Source organism: Megalops cyprinoides, chromosome 2 (genome assembly GCF_013368585.1).
Source record: "Megalops cyprinoides isolate fMegCyp1 chromosome 2, fMegCyp1.pri, whole genome shotgun sequence".
Classification (NCBI taxonomy): Eukaryota; Metazoa; Chordata; class Actinopteri; order Elopiformes; family Megalopidae; genus Megalops; species Megalops cyprinoides.
This window is the reverse complement of record NC_050584.1, coordinates 57725718-57743933: the sequence shown is the minus strand read 5'-3', so window position 1 is coordinate 57743933 and position 18216 is coordinate 57725718. Positions and strand designations below refer to the sequence as shown.

At 40.7% G+C, this 18216-nt stretch overlaps 1 protein-coding gene across 3 annotated transcripts; it reads left to right on the top strand.

Moving 5' to 3' along the window:
* Positions 1-1742: 1742 nt before the first annotated feature.
* On the top strand, positions 1743-16654 carry LOC118772630 (U2 snRNP-associated SURP motif-containing protein-like). Of its 3 annotated transcripts, none has more exons than XM_036521143.1 (26): positions 1743-1828; positions 3558-3656; positions 4031-4142; positions 4451-4572; positions 4668-4738; positions 5312-5400; positions 5568-5603; positions 5707-5789; positions 5935-6100; positions 6349-6560; positions 7408-7451; positions 9458-9562; positions 9714-9780; positions 9871-10034; positions 10285-10447; positions 10919-10998; positions 11530-11617; positions 11907-12044; positions 12551-12755; positions 13481-13567; positions 13706-13763; positions 14466-14625; positions 14738-14848; positions 15313-15431; positions 15761-15931; positions 16407-16654. In XM_036521143.1, exons 1-26 carry the CDS (start codon positions 1784-1786, stop codon positions 16543-16545), a joined length of 2934 nt encoding a protein of 977 aa, XP_036377036.1. In that variant the 5' UTR covers positions 1743-1783; the 3' UTR covers positions 16546-16654. The 3 variants fall into 3 exon arrangements, with proteins under 3 accessions (XP_036377036.1, XP_036377035.1, XP_036377037.1); XM_036521142.1 differs by having other exon boundaries at positions 15734-15931; XM_036521144.1 differs by lacking the exon at positions 5568-5603 and having other exon boundaries at positions 15734-15931.
* Positions 16655-18216: the final 1562 nt, after the last annotated feature.

Here is an 18216-nt window from a genome sequence, read left to right as displayed (position 1 = left end):
TGACACTTGTGGATTGAAGCATTGTTTTTGCATTTATTTGCCTAAACAATCCAGAATATGACCACCATCGTTTTGTGTGTGTGTGTGTGTGTGTGTGTGTGTTTGTGTGCGGGCTGGAATGGCGCACTTTAGGTTGTTTCGATTTAGCCTACATCATTAGTTTGTGGTTGACACTAATGACAGATTTGAGGCTGTGCTCATGAAAAAAAAAACCATGTGAATATAAAACTGTTCGTAATCGGTGGTAAGAATTAGTTGCTACATTATATGAATAGCTCAAAAAAGCGATGAGTGATTGATAAAGTGTATTTTATAATGAGAGTAAATCAGTCCATAAGTAGGTTACTGCTCCAAGATGTGTTCATGTCATTAACAACCTCACATTTCAATGTGATAGAAATAATTCAGTTATAGTCTCTGCCCTAATTAATGGCATGTGTAATACAAAGCTAAATTACTGTAACGTTGTAGGCTATTACCATATTATTATTGATGTTAAAACCTCTACTTTTGACCTACACAAATGACTGCTTTGAGAAGAATAATTTGCTGTGCAGTGCTACTTCCAGACATAAACCTTCAGATATTTAGGACGTTGTCTCCGTGTGTAAACAATTTCTGACTTGTGTCCATTTCAAATGTATGTGCAGAGCTGGTGTGTTTCGGGGATCCAGAAAATCATTGCATAATCTAAGTTTACAAAAATAAATGAAATTACGCCATCTAGTGGCCCACTGTATGCTGTGCCATCAGATAAGGTGTGCCAACGCGCGCGCGTGTCTAAGCATATCGCATTACATTATTTATTTGCTTAGCAAACGGCTGTACCCAAGGCGATTTAGAGTGTTACGTAATTGTATACGGTTGGAGATTAACGGAAGTAATTCAAGTTAAGTTGCATCCTGAAGAGTAAAACAGCAGTGTTGTTGGAACTGTGAATTCAACCTGCAACTTCATGTCCACCTTGCCACCCAATCTTGGGTTCTTCAGATTGAGCACAATGAGTATTGCAAATAATAAGGCTGAGGAGACAGCACACTACCGATGCTACATGATATGTTAACTGTATATTTTATCTGTTTCATCAATATCCGCGATGAGGGTCCTAAAAGGCACGTAAAATAAGCCTACACATAATTATTTGATATTAATTTTACAGACAGAAGTGAGTGAATGCAGCTTTCTTTGCAGTAAACAAGCAATTTACACTGAATTTATGTCTCATATAGTGCAAGTGTGTCGATAATCTATATAGTCCATACTGGGATTGTTTAAAATTTAATTGATTTGAATGCACATCTTTTGAAGAAGTGCTTCTTATGTAGTCTAAATAAGCACAGTATTTATTTGCTTCGCTAAATATCGGTCCCTTTGAAATTCAATGTTTTGTTCAGCTTTGTCTCAAAGTGGTTAACTTTGAAATCTGACAGGCAGGATGTTTATTCATAACTCAAGCACCTAGCCTCAATTATGAAACGCCTATATCATCACTGATAAATTCACTCAGGCATTCTTGTTCGCCTGCTTATAGTAATTATTTGAGCTCTCCTTCATCAAGAAATAAGAAAAACAGTCCCATGTAGTTAGGTCAGCCCTGCGTTTGATGTATCCTGCTCTGAACCTTCGTCTTGCACGGGCTAACATAATTAGAGTGGCACACGCCTTTGTGTATTCACTTCCTCATCCAAATTTCGGTATTTGGCTATTTGGATTCTCGAAGTCTCTACAGTACTTGGCAATCGAGAGATCGGTGATCGATTACATCTGTGGGAAAAGAGTCAAGATGGCGGACAAAACACCTGGCGGTGACCAGAAAGCCAGCGCAAAGGTGAATTAATAAACTGAATAAATGTACTTTTTGCTGTGGAGCTGCGCGAAAACAATAACTAAAACAAAATATATGTTTCGTTGGGATTCATCTAGATATGGTTCCTTGTGTATTTCGCTGGCGCACTGACGTGTGAGAGTGTGTAACCGGGAAGGGACCAGCATTGTGCGGCCGTGCAGAAATGTGTGGCTGGCTAAGCTAGCTAGCTAACTGAGCTGATAGGCCGGACTTGCTAATAGCAGAGATTTCCTTGCTATTCGACCGAGCTAGCCAAATATCCAGATAAAACTGTCTTGTGTGATTTCTTAAATGATATCCTTAGTTATTTGTGATCTAACCTATTAATATGTGCAATGTACTAAATGAGCCGACTATTTAAATTGAGCTTGTCTGACGTTGTCTAACTAGTCCAGCTGAGATAATGTTAGCAACGATATTATTCACTTCTGTCAATGTTAGACATTCAGCTGATTGTCGTGGTTCAGAGAAATAACGTAGATCGACTGACTAGCATGCAAATGATTGAGTCGAAGGTGGTTAGCTAATCGGCTAGCTAACCGGTAGCGTGTGTTTGGATATGGCGCCATAGTTTGTAGCTTAGTAAAATGTTTCGCAGAGCAAAAATTTCTGAAATTGGTCTTTTCCATGTAGCCCGCTTCTCGCAGGGCTGAGAACTGATGACCACGGTATGTAACTGGCTAGTCAGACTATCTTAATATATAAATCTGCTTTAACGCTATACGAGAACTTAAGCCAAGTTAACCGGTAGTGATATCGAAAGCGCCCATGAACAGGCACTGGTTTCTGTTAGTTTTCTATTATGTAAAACAGCTTAACGGAATGTTTTCAGGGTAATTGCAATTTTGATATATATGGCAGCTATTTAGTATTTAGTTCTGGAGCTACCTTGCTAGTTAACAGTTTGCTAGATAATTTGGTGGCTCGTCCTAGCGACCAAGCACCCTGGTGAAACTTAGCCTAACATTGTCACATCGGGTCTAAGCTGAGTCGCTAGCCTGGGAACAATTTCATAGTTGGCCTTTAACCCGCGGCAGACTACCAACTATTCATGTCAGATGTAATCTAATATTTTAGTTTGTTCTATTTTTCAAATGTATGCGAGTAAGTTATGTGTGTATTGTAGCTTAGTCTCGGCATGCTTAATGGTTATAGCCAGCTAGGCTAGCTCTTTGGCTAGAGAATTTCTGTTGTATTTCGAATGGATCTGTCGTCTGTCACGTCGTTTGAAAAGCAGAATTTTACTGTAGCGTTAGCTACCTGCTGGCATCCCGTCTGTCTAGGTAAATGGTAAGCTGTTACATGATGTCAAAATGCAAGCAACCCAGGATTTCATGTTAATGTATTAGCAAGTTAGTTATCGTAGCAACAGAAGTATTTGCATTGCATGCGTTTGCATTGCATTGTGTGGTAGGCATGGCTTGGTAGCTAACCTGCTTCAAATACCTCTAATTACCTCCGTCTGTATTATTTTAGCATGTAGCTAGCTTAATGATGTTACAAAATTACTTTAATGTTACCTGGATTTACATGTCATTTTTTATATTTATATACTCAACACATTTTAAGAATTCCTCCGATAGTAAACCTTGCCGGGCTACTAGAAGTACTGAAAATGAAGGTGTAGGCGCTGTCTGACTTTGAATAAGGGGAAGACTGAGGATACAGTATTGATTTGTGTAAATAACATAGTTTGAACTGTGTAATGCAGGCACTGCTGGAGAGTAAGCTGAAGTCCTTCACCATTGGCAAAATGGCTGTTGCAAAAAGAACCCTCAGCAAGAAGGAGCAAGAGGAGATTAAAAAGAAGGTAATGGAACCGTGGTTTTAATACAATGGCTTTAGCTTGGATTTTTAAAATGACGTCCACTAAATACATGTAACTAACCTGTTCCATGCAAGCTGCAGTCTGCTGTAGCACGTGCCTGTCTGTGCGTGAAGCTTCATGTCAGGCTGGAGCGGGCTGAAGTCCAACTGTGTCATTAGTTGAAATGCCAGCAAAGCTGTGATAGCAATTTAAATATTTACCCAAATCTCTGTCTCAGACGGATCTATACATTTTATGTAAAGTTTTAAGAAGGACATTATTTTTGGCTGCGGTGAGAGTGCTGGCCATGCTGAAAGAACAGCATGCATTATTCCATCTCTAAGTGGAAGGCGGGGCTCCATGTTCTGTTTCTTCAGGAGGATGAGCGGGCTGCAGCCGAGATCTATGAGGAATTCCTGGCTGCGTTTGAAGGTGGAGAGGGCAAAGTCAAAGCCTTCGTCAGAGGGGGCTTTGCCAATGCAGCAAGAGGTAAATCGGAAGACGATAATATAATCTTAAAAAATACCCAGTGATTAAAAATGGCAAGTGATGTTCTTGGAGAAGAGGTCCGGGGCCAGCCTCATCAGCTCTTTGTGGTTTGGTAACAGCTAGCTGTACACAGATGTTATCTAAACACGACAGATACATTTGTAAGGGCATAGTGGTCATCTTTTGCATCTGATTATCATTATTATATTTAATATTATCTCAACAGGGTATCAGTATCTCATGAACTAACAGGTTTGATCTTCCATACAAGAGTCTAACTCTCTTTTGAATGCATTCCCTCCCCGCAGAAGAGTCTGCTAATGATGACAGGAAAGGCAAGCTGTACAAACCCAAGTCTCGCTTTGAACCCAAAAGTGTGCCTTTGCCTTTGGAAACCCCTCCACAGTTTTTAGCAATAGACAAAAGAAATGTAAGTATTTATCCAGGTTTAATTTTTCCATTGTAGCAAAAATCTTGTCCTTGTATGCTTTGTTTTGAAAATTTTTACTTAATTTGTTTTTATAGACCGCAAAGAAGACTGGTGAAAAGGAAAAGAAGAAAAGCAACCTGGAGCTCTTTAAAGAAGAACTTAAACGGTAAGTGCTATGTCCTTCTCATAGGGCTCCCAGACTAGAGTTTGCTTGCAGCAGTTCTTGGATTGCAGATGGATTGTCTCCATTGTAACATTGTTTCTCCATACCAGGATTGTATAGCACAGCTCAGTTGGTTGGTCTGGGATGCTACTATTTGATTAATATACTGGCGAAAAAAAGTTGCTTTGGCAACAGCATAGGCAGGATTTTATTAGATATTATTTTATCAGGTGAACAATGGTTTGTGTGTGTTGGTTTTTGTTTTTGTTTTCTGCTTTATTTCTGCTTTATTTCTTGCTTGGTTACACTACTTCTGTAGTGTCCATTTGTTTTATATAAGACAAAAGTATTAAAATGCTCATCTTCCATATTCGTGATTTATTACAACTGACACAACATATGACAGACTTTAGCAGACCGTTAGCGTTCTTTGGTGTATGAGGTCCTTACTAAGTGGCCATAGTTTTGTATGTAAATACCATCATGCAGCAGTTGTAAAGGCCCTGTTAAGCCCCTGTAAACATCCCTTTGTGGTGCTGCTTTTTTGGTGATCTCATTGTAAACGCACTCCCTCAGAATCCAGGAAGAGCGAGATGAGCGACACAAGATGAAGGGACGCGTCAGCAGATTTGAGCCCCTCTCCAGCGGTGATGGAAGACGCTCCTGTAAGTGACATGTGACACGGCAGCACCTCTTAGTCCTGCTCTGCTGACCTCACGTACAGAGGCCTCTGCGCTCTGCTCTTCGGTCATCACCCCTCTTCTCCCTGTAGTGATCTTCAAAACCCTACTTATTTTGAAACAAAATTTACACGGTTTTCTGCTTCTTTTAGCGGATGGTTCTTCACGAAGAAACCGTCCGTCCAGTGGTAATTTGACTTTATATTGTGGCATGCGTTTTATTTCAAGTGGCTACAAGCATGAATGCACAGTAACGAATGATAAAGTCACCTGGTTCCTCCTTTTTTGCAGTTCTGGATGATTCCGCACCAGGCTCACACGATGTTGGCGACCCCTCTACCACAAACTTGTATCTGGGAAACATAAACCCACAGGTAAGAGGTACACACTGGAACATACTTTTAACAAAGGTATTTGGAGACTGAAGTGTGCATGACCATGTTTTTAACTGTTGAGTCAGCACCATCTTAAGCATTTTAGGAGCTGGAGTTTTAATTGCTTTCCTGTTGTCCATACCAGATGAATGAAGAGATGCTTTGTCAGGAGTTTGGTCGCTATGGTCCTTTGGCCAGTGTGAAGATCATGTGGCCCAGGACGGATGAGGAACGGGCCAGAGAGCGAAACTGTGGATTCGTGGCTTTCATGACCAGGAGAGATGCAGAACGAGCGCTGAAACATTTAAATGGTAAAGACTTCTGTGCATTTGTGGTGTGTTGTGTTAACATCGCTGCAACCCTGAGTAACCAGTTGTGTGGGTTGGAGTTTTATGGGTTTACATTTTTGTCCACCAGCAGCTAAGTATTGAGGATATTTTAAGTTAATAATGATAAGATACCATTGATAAGTGACTTCATGATTCCATACCCTTGAGCAATGTTGTTTTGACATTTTAAATGGACCCTAGCACATCACGATCATTTTAAATCATTCCAGGAAAGATGATCATGAATTTTGAGATGAAGCTGGGATGGGGTAAAGGCGTCCCGATCCCACCCCACCCCATATACATTCCACCCTCCATGATGGAGCACACGCTCCCACCGCCCCCCTCTGGCCTGCCCTTCAACGCCCAGCCCCGCGAGAGGTTGAAGAACCCCAACGCCGCCCTGCTACCCCCTCCCAAAAACAAGGAGGAGTTCGATAAGGTAATTCAGTGTGCCATGTGTAGGAAGTTAAGTGTGTTCATAGATAACGTAAGGTCTGGTAAGGGTGCAGAAGTCTTTGAGTATTTACTTTTTAAAGCCTTGTGTTTTTACTTGCAACATCTTTGTAAAATTAGTATTTTAGGCAAAGCCAGTTTGTTGGTCATATTTTCTGTCATTAAGCTTGGGTTCTGCACTTCATACATTTATCTTGCCACAAAACATAAGAGCAGAGAGCTGTGCACAGCAGTAGTTTGGGAATGTGATATTGTGGAAGAGCATTGATACCAATTTAGGTGTACAAGAGCTAGCACATACGTAGTAAGGTTATGTAGAGATATGCAGTTTATTTATAAACAATGGTGTGATGGGATATGGCTAACACAGAAATGTGCATATTTATATCATAGAAATTGTATAGCTGATTGGTATCTCAGTGGTTGTTTTTTCAGTATGTTTTTATTTAAAGCTGTAAGGTACTGTATTTTGTTCAGTATTTCTGCAGTATGTGACAGAGAAGTGAAACATTTCTAGTGCAGTTGATATAACTGAAGTAGTTTGCTTCATGCACATATGTGACATTTGCAAGTTAAGTCTACCAGCAATTTGAAAGTGGATTTTTTAAAAAATAAAAACTACTTCAGTTATTGTATAGTAGTTATGATAATTCATTTACTTCACTACTTCAGTTGAAAGAGTTTTGCCAAAATAGTTACTTTGTTTATAGTGTTAAAACTGACAGCAGTAAAGTTGTTATGCAGTTTTCAATGCATTTTTTATATTTTGCTTGTTGCTTGTTAACAATACTCACATATTCTATGTTTATTATCTGATGTGACTTCATATACAGACTCTGTCGCAAGCCATAGTCAAAGTGGTTATCCCAACAGAAAGGTACATGTTTTTCTTTTTTAAATTGGTGAAAATTGTAGAAAAACATCCCATAATAATATAAAAGTTTGATCAATTGGACAATGCATGCTATTGGAGGTTGGTTAGTTTGGGTGAGCAGTAGTTGATAAAGGAGCACGTTCGTGTCTGTCTTTAAAGGCTGCTATCAGCTACATGTTGGTTTTCTAGGAAACACTTTTTTTCTGTGCTGTGAAAAGACAAGGTGCCAAGAGAGTGAGTGGATTGAGTTTAGCAGGCTTACATTGTCTTAAAGTCTTGAAGTGCGCCTGCATCCCACTATAGCCGTAATACCAAAACTTTCGTTACAATAGAGCAGGGTTATAGCATGGCTATATTGCTGATTTTTAAAATACACCAACATACCAAGTTACATATACTGTAGTAACACAGATACTACACATTCTGTGATACTACAGTATAGAAGTGTAAGTAATAGTATAACGATACAGAAACATAGTATAGCTACACAGGTAGTGATACAGTAATTCTGCTGTGCAGTACATTTGGTATGAAGCACCTCAGGACAGCAGTTAGTTCAAAGGTCTGGTCAAACGAACAACAGCTGTTTGTAATCACAGTTGCCATCTCACCGTCGTCATCTTTACATGTTGCATGCGTCATGTCCCTGACCACTAGTCCATGAGTAGTTGTTACGCTTCTACAAAGTAGTTTTATCCATGTACACATTCCAGTTCAACTAATAACGATGTTCACATCATTTAAAGTCAGTCTTGACTACTGCTCACCCCAACTGCACACCCCCTGGCCTCTGTCAGCCAAGCATGGGTACAGCCAAACGACCTGTGCCGAGAATTCCAATCCTCATAGTCTGTGACCTTTGACATTGGCCTTGGTGAGCAGCACAAGTTGAACTGTCTGCGGCAGCGGGGGACCAGAAAAGCATCATGGGATGGATTGGGAAAGTATACTGAATTTTACCTCACATTGGTACGATCGGCTCCAATACAAGTAAATGTGATTGTGTTGTAAATGAAAGGCATCCTTTGTTGTTTTGTTGGCCACTTTAGGCTAATTTTACAATGTACAACCTGCACCCTGCCCCTTCTAAATGTCTGTAGATATCGCTGTAGTTCTTTTACAGACCATATTCGTCTTCCCTCTCTCCATTCACATTTATTCAGTACTACGTATCTATTGATACTTCACAATGTTGTAGCCACCTTTTAGGACCTGTTTTGGCCAGCAATTTAATGCTGTGGTTCTCTGTATTTGTAAATGTAGCAGTTCATACAGAGCCAGTCATTTATTTCTTACGACAGAAAAGCACTGAATTTTTCTTTTATGAATTTTGTGGTGAAGAGTAATTTGTAATACTTTTATAAGATCTGGTTCTTATTTCCTCATTTCTTGCACATTTTAATTGGCTAAGTTTTAGCGTTAAGAACAGCTTATGATTTTTAGAAAGTGGCACACAAGTTAGCTTGAATGCATTTTAGCTAAAACAATCACAAGATGACACTCTGCAAGCATTATAAATCATAGGTATAGCATTATTATGTATTTTTAGATTTTTTAGATTGTAATCCATTTACTATTTTCTTCTGATAAATAAGATGGTGGTGGTATCAGACAGCTTGACAAATGGTTTAAGATTTGATATACTAATTAATACAGCTCATAATTTAAGCCTGTTTTAGAGTGTAGTTTGTAGTTGTTGCTCATTAGCTCTGCAGTACTTAATGCAGCCATGGTGAATATATGTAATTTTACGTATTTTTATGTATGTAATACAGATCGCACATCTGTGTGTGTTTATAGGTAATTAATTTCAAAGCATCAGACCATAACTAGTGAAGCTGTCCTAGTTAAACAGTTTAAATCATTCTACTGCAAACGAATCTTGAATATGAAAGATGGCTACAACAGTACAAACACAGTAACGTCATAGACTTCTGAAGAAGGGCAGTGATTTTGGAGAACAGTTACCATTCTGAATCTGTTTCGCTTTAACTGTGTTTTTCTTATAGGAATTTGCTCTCTCTGATCCACCGAATGATCGAGTTTGTGGTGCGTGAGGGCCCCATGTTTGAAGCCATGATCATGAACCGAGAGATCAACAACCCAATGTACAGGTGCGTTTCTGTGACTTCAGCTTGCACATCAGCACCCGTTTTTTTTGCAGCTCTCGACATTGCTCTACAGGGCTGTTTGTTAAATTAATTGTTGTAGCATACCTTATATGCTGGTTGCCTTTTCTTTTTTTTCCTCTCTGTACAAAAACAGGTTTCTGTTTGAGAATCAGAGCCCGGCTCATGTGTACTACCGATGGAAGCTATACACCATTCTACAGGTCTGATATTCATCCAGCGCTTACATGTCTAAAGCTCTAAGCAAATTACAGAGCATTTCTCACCAGATGAGTCTGAACGTTGTCCCGCAGGGAGATTCTCCAACAAAGTGGCGCACGGAAGACTTCCGCATGTTTAAGAACGGGTCTTTGTGGAGGCCGCCTCCTCTGAACCCCTACCTGCACGGAACGTTTGACGACGACGAAGATGACGAAGAGGAAGAAGAGGCTGGCAAAAAAGGCTGCTTGAAAGAAGAGTGTGTTTCCTCTCTAACGTCCGAATACTCAAGCTTGCTTAGTCCTTTCTTCTATGTGTGCTTTAGTTAGTGATTAGATTCAGTATGCCAGAGGTTACTTGTATCGTGGGGGGTTGTCGTGTAGCGTACAGGTTTAGGCTGAGCTGAAAGTCAAACCCTTTGCAGTGGTTTAACGTAGTTTCAGTCTTCAGCTCCTGTGATCGATTTCTTTTTCCTGATTGACTCTGGTTGACTGTGCTTCTCCTCGCAGGGAAAGAGACAAACTGGAGGAGATCCTGCGCGGCCTGACTCCCAGGAAGAGTGACATAGCAGATGCCATGCTGTTCTGCCTGAGTCGCGCAGAAGCCGCCGAGGAGATCGTGGAGTGCATCACCGAGTCTCTGTCCATACTGAAGACTCCACTGCCCAAAAAGGTCAGGGGGATTGTGGAAATGATGATGACTGGAGCTACTATGATCTGTCACGTTCTGTCTTTATTGAATCACTCAAGACACTTAAAGCGAAACAGTGTGATTGGTTCAAGTCAGTCAGTCACGTATAATGCTTGTAAGTGGGTGGGTACATTTAGTGGTTAATGAGGCCACGCCCTCTTGTATCCAAATTGTATCTCTACATTACAGCAGTGCATCAGATTTTCCAATGTAGAGATTAATCTGCAGACCTTGCCCAAGAAGAGGGGGAGGGAGACTTTCTAAGGGTTCTAGAAGTACAAAGACGAATGTATCAAAAACCAATGAATGGGGTTTTCTCAGTACAGTGAAATTCTCTCCAAATGAGAAAACATGAATCAGTGAGAAGCTTTCACTTGTCTTTTGATGTGCTCCTATCACTTTTTTTCTTTCGAATGAATGAATATTCTGTTTAACATGTCGCCTTTTCCCTAGATTGCACGGCTGTATTTGGTATCAGATGTGCTGTATAACTCGTCTGCTAAAGTTACCAACGCCTCCTATTATAGGAAATAGTAAGTATGAACTGCCCCCCCTCTGATATGTTGCACATTTTCCTTTCCACGGTAATAGTAAATTGAAGAGCTACACTATATATATATATATATATATATATATATATATATATATATATATATATATATATATATATATATATGTATGTGTGTGTATATATATATATGTATATATATATATATATATATATATATATATATATATATATATATATATATATATATTAGAAATTAGTAAAAAGTAATTGGTACCTTTCACACTTATTAAATGTAATTAGTAAAAGTAAAAAAATTAAAAGAATTAAAAAAAAAAATTAGTAAAAGCTATTTTGATTTGTAATACTTGCTTACTTGGGTTGCACAGTATTACTGCTAACAGCATACTGAGCTGAATTTGTGTGAAACTGATCTGAGAAGTGAACAGTAAATTTCTGATAGCTGACACAATCAACCAATCACAAAACATTATAAAAGGACTGCCATTACCCTTATCGATATTATCATTCTCATTTCAATTCTTTTTCCATACAGCTTTGAAACCAAACTCTGCCAGATATTTTCAGACCTACATGCCACCTACAGAACAATACAGGGCCACCTACAATCAGAAAATTTCAAGGTATTTTCTCTATTACATTGGATCCAGTGATTTAGATGTATTCAGCATGATTCAGACTAAACCTAGACATTTTTAGCCTGTATGTTAAGTCAAAAATTGTTTGAGGTAAAGTGAAAAAAATTAAAACTCCATGCATGCATCTAGCCCGTGGCTAGTCTGATTCAGCTTTCTCATTTGTAATCAATTTTTATCGAACATCCTCTTGCTGTTTTTTTTCCCATGCATCCAGGGTGATTTGTCATGGGTTAAATTCATTAAAATATCTCCACCGCTTCTTTCCCGGCCATAGCAAAGAGTGATGTCCTGCTTCCGAGCGTGGGAAGACTGGGCGGTGTACCCAGACCCCTTCCTGATTAAACTGCAGAACATCTTCCTGGGGCTGGTCAACCTGAATGCAGAGAAGGAACCCCCTGTAGCCATTCCTGAGGTAAGAGAAGTCTGAATCCTGACCTCCTAAACTTAGCGAGGCACATACAGTACCAGTCAGAAGTTGGACACAACTGATTAAGATAATGGAAAACATGCTTTCAAAGACACTTTGATCTAAAGACCTGTGCTTAAATGCTTGACATTTTTTTCTTAGGCATCAACTTCACTATATTTGTCTATGTATGAATTTCTTTAAAAAAAAAATGTTTTAATTTTAAAAAATATTTTTGGTGATCTTGAAGAATCTAAAATGTAAAAGATTTGATTTGATTTTTTTCAACACTGCGTAGTACCATTTCTGCTATTTCATAGTTTTGATGACGTCTTTGCCACTTATTCTAAAATGTGGAAAATGGTAAAAATAAAGAATAAAAGCTGTGTCCAAACTTTTGACTGGAATTGGATAAGTCTGTAGCACTGATGTAATGACCCTGAGGAGTGTCCTACTGGAGTGTGGATGGGAGAGCTGGAGTCAGACTGGTACTTTCTCTGTGTGATGTACAGGCGGAGCCCGCGGAAGACATCGACGGGGCCCCCATCGCGGAAGAGCTGGACGGGGCCCCACTGGAGGATGTGGACGGGATGCCCATCGACGGAGCGCCCATCGACGGAGCGCCCATAGATGGGGCGCCCATCGACGGAGCCCCTCTTGACGACCTAGACGGGGTTCCCATAAAGACCGTGGACGACGACCTTGACGGGGTTCCATGTGAGTATCGTAAAGGTGTTTTTTAAGGGACGACTTTGTGGTCTTATACTTTCAGACTGTGTTCTGTACAACCTGTCATGTTTTAGAGGTCCTTACCCCATTATATGGCTGTGTGGTATGTAAATCAAAAAAATCCCCCCTCTTAGAATTACTCCACCTCACTGAACTGTCAGTGGTGTTTTACTGCAATTCGTGTTACCGTGGTTTCACAGTGGTGGGGTTTTTATGTGTTGTAATGGTTTTAGAGATGCCGGAGATGAGATGCTTAAAGGGGAACACTGTGATTGTGATATGTAAGATTTTTGATAGTCCTGAGGGCTATAGCATGCAAATTGTTATATTTTAAATGTGGTGGAATTCAGGGGAAGATTAGCAAGGCGATGTGGTGGAGTTGGAAAGAGGAAGCAAGGAAAGAAGGAAATGAAAAAGAAGCCGGTTTTTATGGCAGCATTTAGGCCTTTTATGTTAGGTGAGATGCATAGTGTATTCATGTAAGGTCTGGTACTTTTGGTATTATTTAGGGGACCCCATGGGAGAAGCAGATATTAGAAGTGACTTAAGTAAGGATGTAGATTTGAGACCGTGCACTTTTTGCATTCAGTACAAGGTAAAATTATGGAAGAGTGGACTCACAGCTCTTATCTGCCTCTTCAGATTCTGGAAGCACCAGCCACCAGTAACGGGCATGCTTTAATGTGTATACTTTTTCCTGTTTCCTCTGTCAGTGGATCAGTCTGGGCAAAAGGAAGGTACCTTCAAAGTAGCACCTTCAAAATGGGAAGCAGTGGATGAGTCTGAACTGGAAGCGCAGGGTGAGAACACATTACTGTAAACTTAACATTCAGTGATATGGCTGGAATTTATGTGTCAAAAAATAAAACAGTCACTTGCACTATTCATGTCTTACTTTTTATTTTGTGTTCATTTTGACTTGTCTGGTTTCCTTTCAGCTGTCACTACTTCGAAGTGGGAAATCTTTGAACAGCCAGAGTCAGAGGAACTCAAAAAGTAAGTAAAATGCATGATACCAGTGTGTGGGATGATCACTACAGCAATGTCAGTGATCCTGTTCACATTGTAGAAACAGATACTCTCCAACCGAAAACAATAGAGCATATTTACATAACCTGTGTACCTTTCACTTCCTTCTTCTCTAAGTAAGAATGACAACATGTTCCGCTCTTAACATTGATATTCACGTAGTTGGACTTCTGCCTGCACATTTCCATATCTCTTATCAGTTACAGTTGTGCCTTGGGGCCAGGAACATTTGGACCGATTCAGTCTAATAACTGGCCCAGTTTCATAGCTGAGGGTTTTAATGACACAAATATAGGAGGCTTCTCCTGGACCAGACCCTCCTTCCAGCTGTAGAGCAGTGAAAAGCTGATGGGGTCCTGGTACTCATCCATTCCCTTGATGTGGATTACTTCATTTAGTTGGATGGGGCCTCATAGTACTTGTACCACTTGTAGTTGAATAATTGGAGGAAAAATAAGGTTTAAAAGAGGATAAAAACACCTGATATGAAGCCCTCATAGCCTGTGTGTGTCCCAGTGTGCTGCATGTGCTACTGACTTTCCTGGAACTCTGAAATGCTGCATTTCGTTCACAATGTGCTGGTCACCGAGAGCACCTGGTTACTGAGCTCCTTTTCAGCTCAATGAGAGCTGGAAGATGCTCTGTGTAACTGAAAGTGTGTCTCCAAAGGGAAGAGGAGGAGAGCGAAGATGAGGATGACTCCAAGAGTTCCCGGTCGGAGGAACAGCAGTCGTACTCCAACCCCATCAAGGACGACTCCTCTGACGGTAAAATGGCAAAGTTCTCCGGGATGAACGAGGAGAAGCGCACGAAGCTGCGGGAAATCGAGGTAAGGCTGAGCAGCGCTGGCGCGCGTCCCGGCCTCGGTCACGTTCCCAGCATGCCGCAGGACTTTCCCCGTGATGGGTGGTGTCAGTGCTCTTCGCGTGATTTCTTCTCAGGTTAAAGTGATGAAGTTTCAAGATGAGCTGGAATCAGGAAAACGGCCCAAGAAATCTGGACAGAGCATTCAGGAACAAGTCCAGCATTATCGAGACAAGCTGTTACAAAAGGTAAGCAATGGCAGATTCTCGTCGCTGACAGAGTAGCGTTTTAATTTTCCTTCAGTGTAACGCATTATTTTGATTCAGTCCCACACCATTAGGTGCTGATGATAAGCAATGAGCAAGGCACACAAAAGAGTTCACTTTTCTGACCACTGGTCACGTCAGCACTACGCAGGGAATTAATGTTTTGTGCTGTCAGTGCTGTAACACAAGGGGGCGATGATTTTACATTAACAGTAAACCCACACGTCCTCCATTACCCTAATGGCATTTAAATTGGTCTTACCCAAGCAATAATCAAGGGAGCATGTTGGCCTGAATCAAGGCAGAAGGTATGTATTTAAAATCACTGAACCTCAGCAAGGCTTTGCCCAAATGAAAAATAAATTGCCTTTTAGAAGCAGTTTAAAACAGTGTGCCAGATAGCTTTCTGTTATTTAGAGATTGTTTAAAGAGATTTTGTTTTTCAGGAAAAAGAAAAAGAGAAGCTTGAAAGGGAAAAAGAAAGAGACAAAAAAGACAAAGAGAAAACAGAGGTCCGTTCAAAAGAAAAGGAGAAGGAGGATTCGTCACCATCCAGAAAAGACAGGTAAGCCATTTGTGCCTCACATTTCCATTCTTAGGAATTAGAGCTAAACTACCACCCCTCCCAACAGTAGCAAGTGTTTTACAGACCCCAGAGATTCTAAGTGTATAAATACCCAGACCCAACAGATGTTTTGTGGTATATCAGAACATAAACTGTGCATAACCCAACATTAGGGTGTGTACTAGAACATGAAATGGTACTCCTTTTTTGTGATGTGCTGTGCGGGAAATATGGTGGATTGAGTGAGTAAAAGGAGGAAAGTGTCTTTGATGAGTTGCATTAAACTGGCCCACCTGTGACAGGTGTGTGTCTCCCGCTGTGGTTGCCAGGAAACGCAGGCACAGCGGCTCCCCCAGCCCCGCCCGCAGCAGCGGGCGACGGGGGAAGTCCCCCTCCCCTCGCTCTGAAAGGTCGGACCGCTCCTACACAAAGGACAGCTCCAGGTCCCGCTCCTCGCACAAAGACTCCCCACGGAACAGCAGCAGGAAGTCCTCCAAAAGGTACTCTCCCTCCTTTATGCTCTACGGTGATAACTGTGTTAGTGAAGAATAGAGAGCGCATCAGCCTTGACTTACATACTTGACAGGTGGCCACTCTTATATATTTATATATTTTGGGTGTTCTGGGTATTAGAGAGAACTTGCAGCCTGCAGCTAACTCCTGCAGCAACAGACAGAGCTACTTACCATCCACTCAATTACAAGGACAGAATTAACTAAGACCACAAGTCTGTAGAATGTCTGTCACCACAACTGACTTACACATGAATCATAATTGAAGATACATTTGTTTGCTTGATTTCCCTTGCACTTGAAATGCATCAGTCTGTCAAGGACTGCAAATCAGAGCAGTGTTACACCCAAAAAAAAATATTCAGAAGAAGAAGAAGAGAAAAGTGTATTTTGTTGATGGTTGTTTGAAATCTTTAGAATTTCAAAAACTCTCCATTGACTTTGTTTCACCTTCTTCTATAAGGTCACCGTCACCGCCCAGAACGCCCAAAAGGTCCCGGCGGTCACGGTCGAGGACACCGAAGAAATCAAGCAAGAAGTCCAGGTCAAAGTCCAGATCTCCACACCGATCTCACAAAAAGTCCAAGAAGAGCAAGCACTGACGACTCATGCCCTGGCCCAACCTCCTTCCCTCTTTCCACCCTCCACAGTGATGTGTACAACCACAATCAGCTCAACAGTGATGTGTACAACTACAGTCAGCTCAACAATTGCATACTCTGTTTTATTGCACCGTATGCAGCTGGCCCACTGACTTAATCCCGTTATGTGCATACTCTGGTCACGTGCAAAATGTCACAGCAATCGCAAGCACATGCAAGCAACCCAAGTGGACCGTAGCAAGGGCTGCAGTTTTGTCACCTGGCTGAAAATTTGGGGAAAAGCAGAAATGGAGCGATCTGAGCCTGTCACGCGATGGTGTCCTCTGCAGGTGTCAATGTACTGAGTCTCCATTGAGTAGAGCAGACTCTGTTTTATACTGTAAAATAATGAGCTTACCTTTTGTCTGGCTCCCCTCTGATGGAAATCATGTCTGTGGCACACCACACGTGTAAAAGTTTAATGACTAGTCCTGTCCCCCCCCCGCCCCCCCTTTATTTTTGGTTAATTTTTTGTAGCTCACATTAAACTGGATTCAGAATAATGCATTGCTGCATGTTTCTGTTTTAATTGTAAAGTAAACAATTTTTCATTAGTCACAGTTGGTGTGCTAGCTTTTTATAAAAGCACATCTGTATAATAAAGTGTCATTGTCTTTACCTGTAGATTCCGTTCTGTAATGATAAATGCTATGATTGTAAATTTTACTAATACCGGTTTCATAAATTTTCATTTAGAGCAGGTTGTTAGTTACACTGTCTTACACAGTATCTGCATCAATATTTTACACGCATATCAACAAATAAGATTTGTCTGAACATTTTCCATACGCACTTTCGAAGTTATTAGGTTTTCTGCATGCATCTAGACCATCATCCACACACCAGCAAGAGGCAATGTCAAACCCACACGGGGGTGAGCGCAAATGGCACCCACCCAAGACGCAAGTGCAACCTAGCAAATAGCCTCACAAATAATAAACATTAACAAATAGGCGATTACCTGCAGTGCTAAGCAACACTGTTAGAGTTTAAGCAATAAGGTGGTTTTTAGCTAGTCCAGGCGAGATAACGAAGTTCACCTTATCCAAACTAAACGCACACTCCAGCTAATAACCCTCGCTCACGGTCTGTAATCGGCCAGCTGAGAAGGGGGAACAAACCTACTGACAAAACTACCGAATTAGCGTTGAAATGTACCCTGAATACATTTAAGTATTAAAAATACGAGAATGGAAAACGGCAACGGTTCAACCGGCTTCAACGCTTGCTTTTATCTACGGCTCAAGAAAAGGGTGGCTGAAGTTTTGCAGTGAAATGTCTAACCATATGGTCGGGGGTTTCATACTAGCAGACAAGGATGAGGGCTTTTATATTTAGGATTGACCTGTTTGAATTGTAGCCAGTCGGCGAGAGTACAGGTAATACCCGAACGCTATCTTATAAATCTGTTAAATTTTCACACATCAACTCGATTTTGTGTCTTATTGAGGCTTATCTCATATTTCAATATGCAGTTCTTTAAAATGTATATTAATGTAGTCATATATCCCCGATATAGACGAAGTGAGGATCCCACCTTTAAAATATTGGTTACAAGTGGAAATGTGTATTCAGACCACGTTTAATCAGTGAGGTAGCTTGCTTACTACCGGTATTTTCAATTGTATAACA

Coding starts and splice junctions, on each gene's coding strand:
- LOC118772630 (XM_036521142.1), top strand. CDS start 1,784: ATGGCGGACAAAACACCTGGCGGTGACCAGAAAGCCAGCGCAAAG. Junction 4,143..4,450: donor CTTTGCCAATGCAGCAAGAG/GTAAATCGGAAG, acceptor CCCTCCCCGCAG/AAGAGTCTGCTAATGATGAC. Junction 10,035..10,284: donor AAAGGCTGCTTGAAAGAAGA/GTGTGTTTCCTC, acceptor TTCTCCTCGCAG/GGAAAGAGACAAACTGGAGG.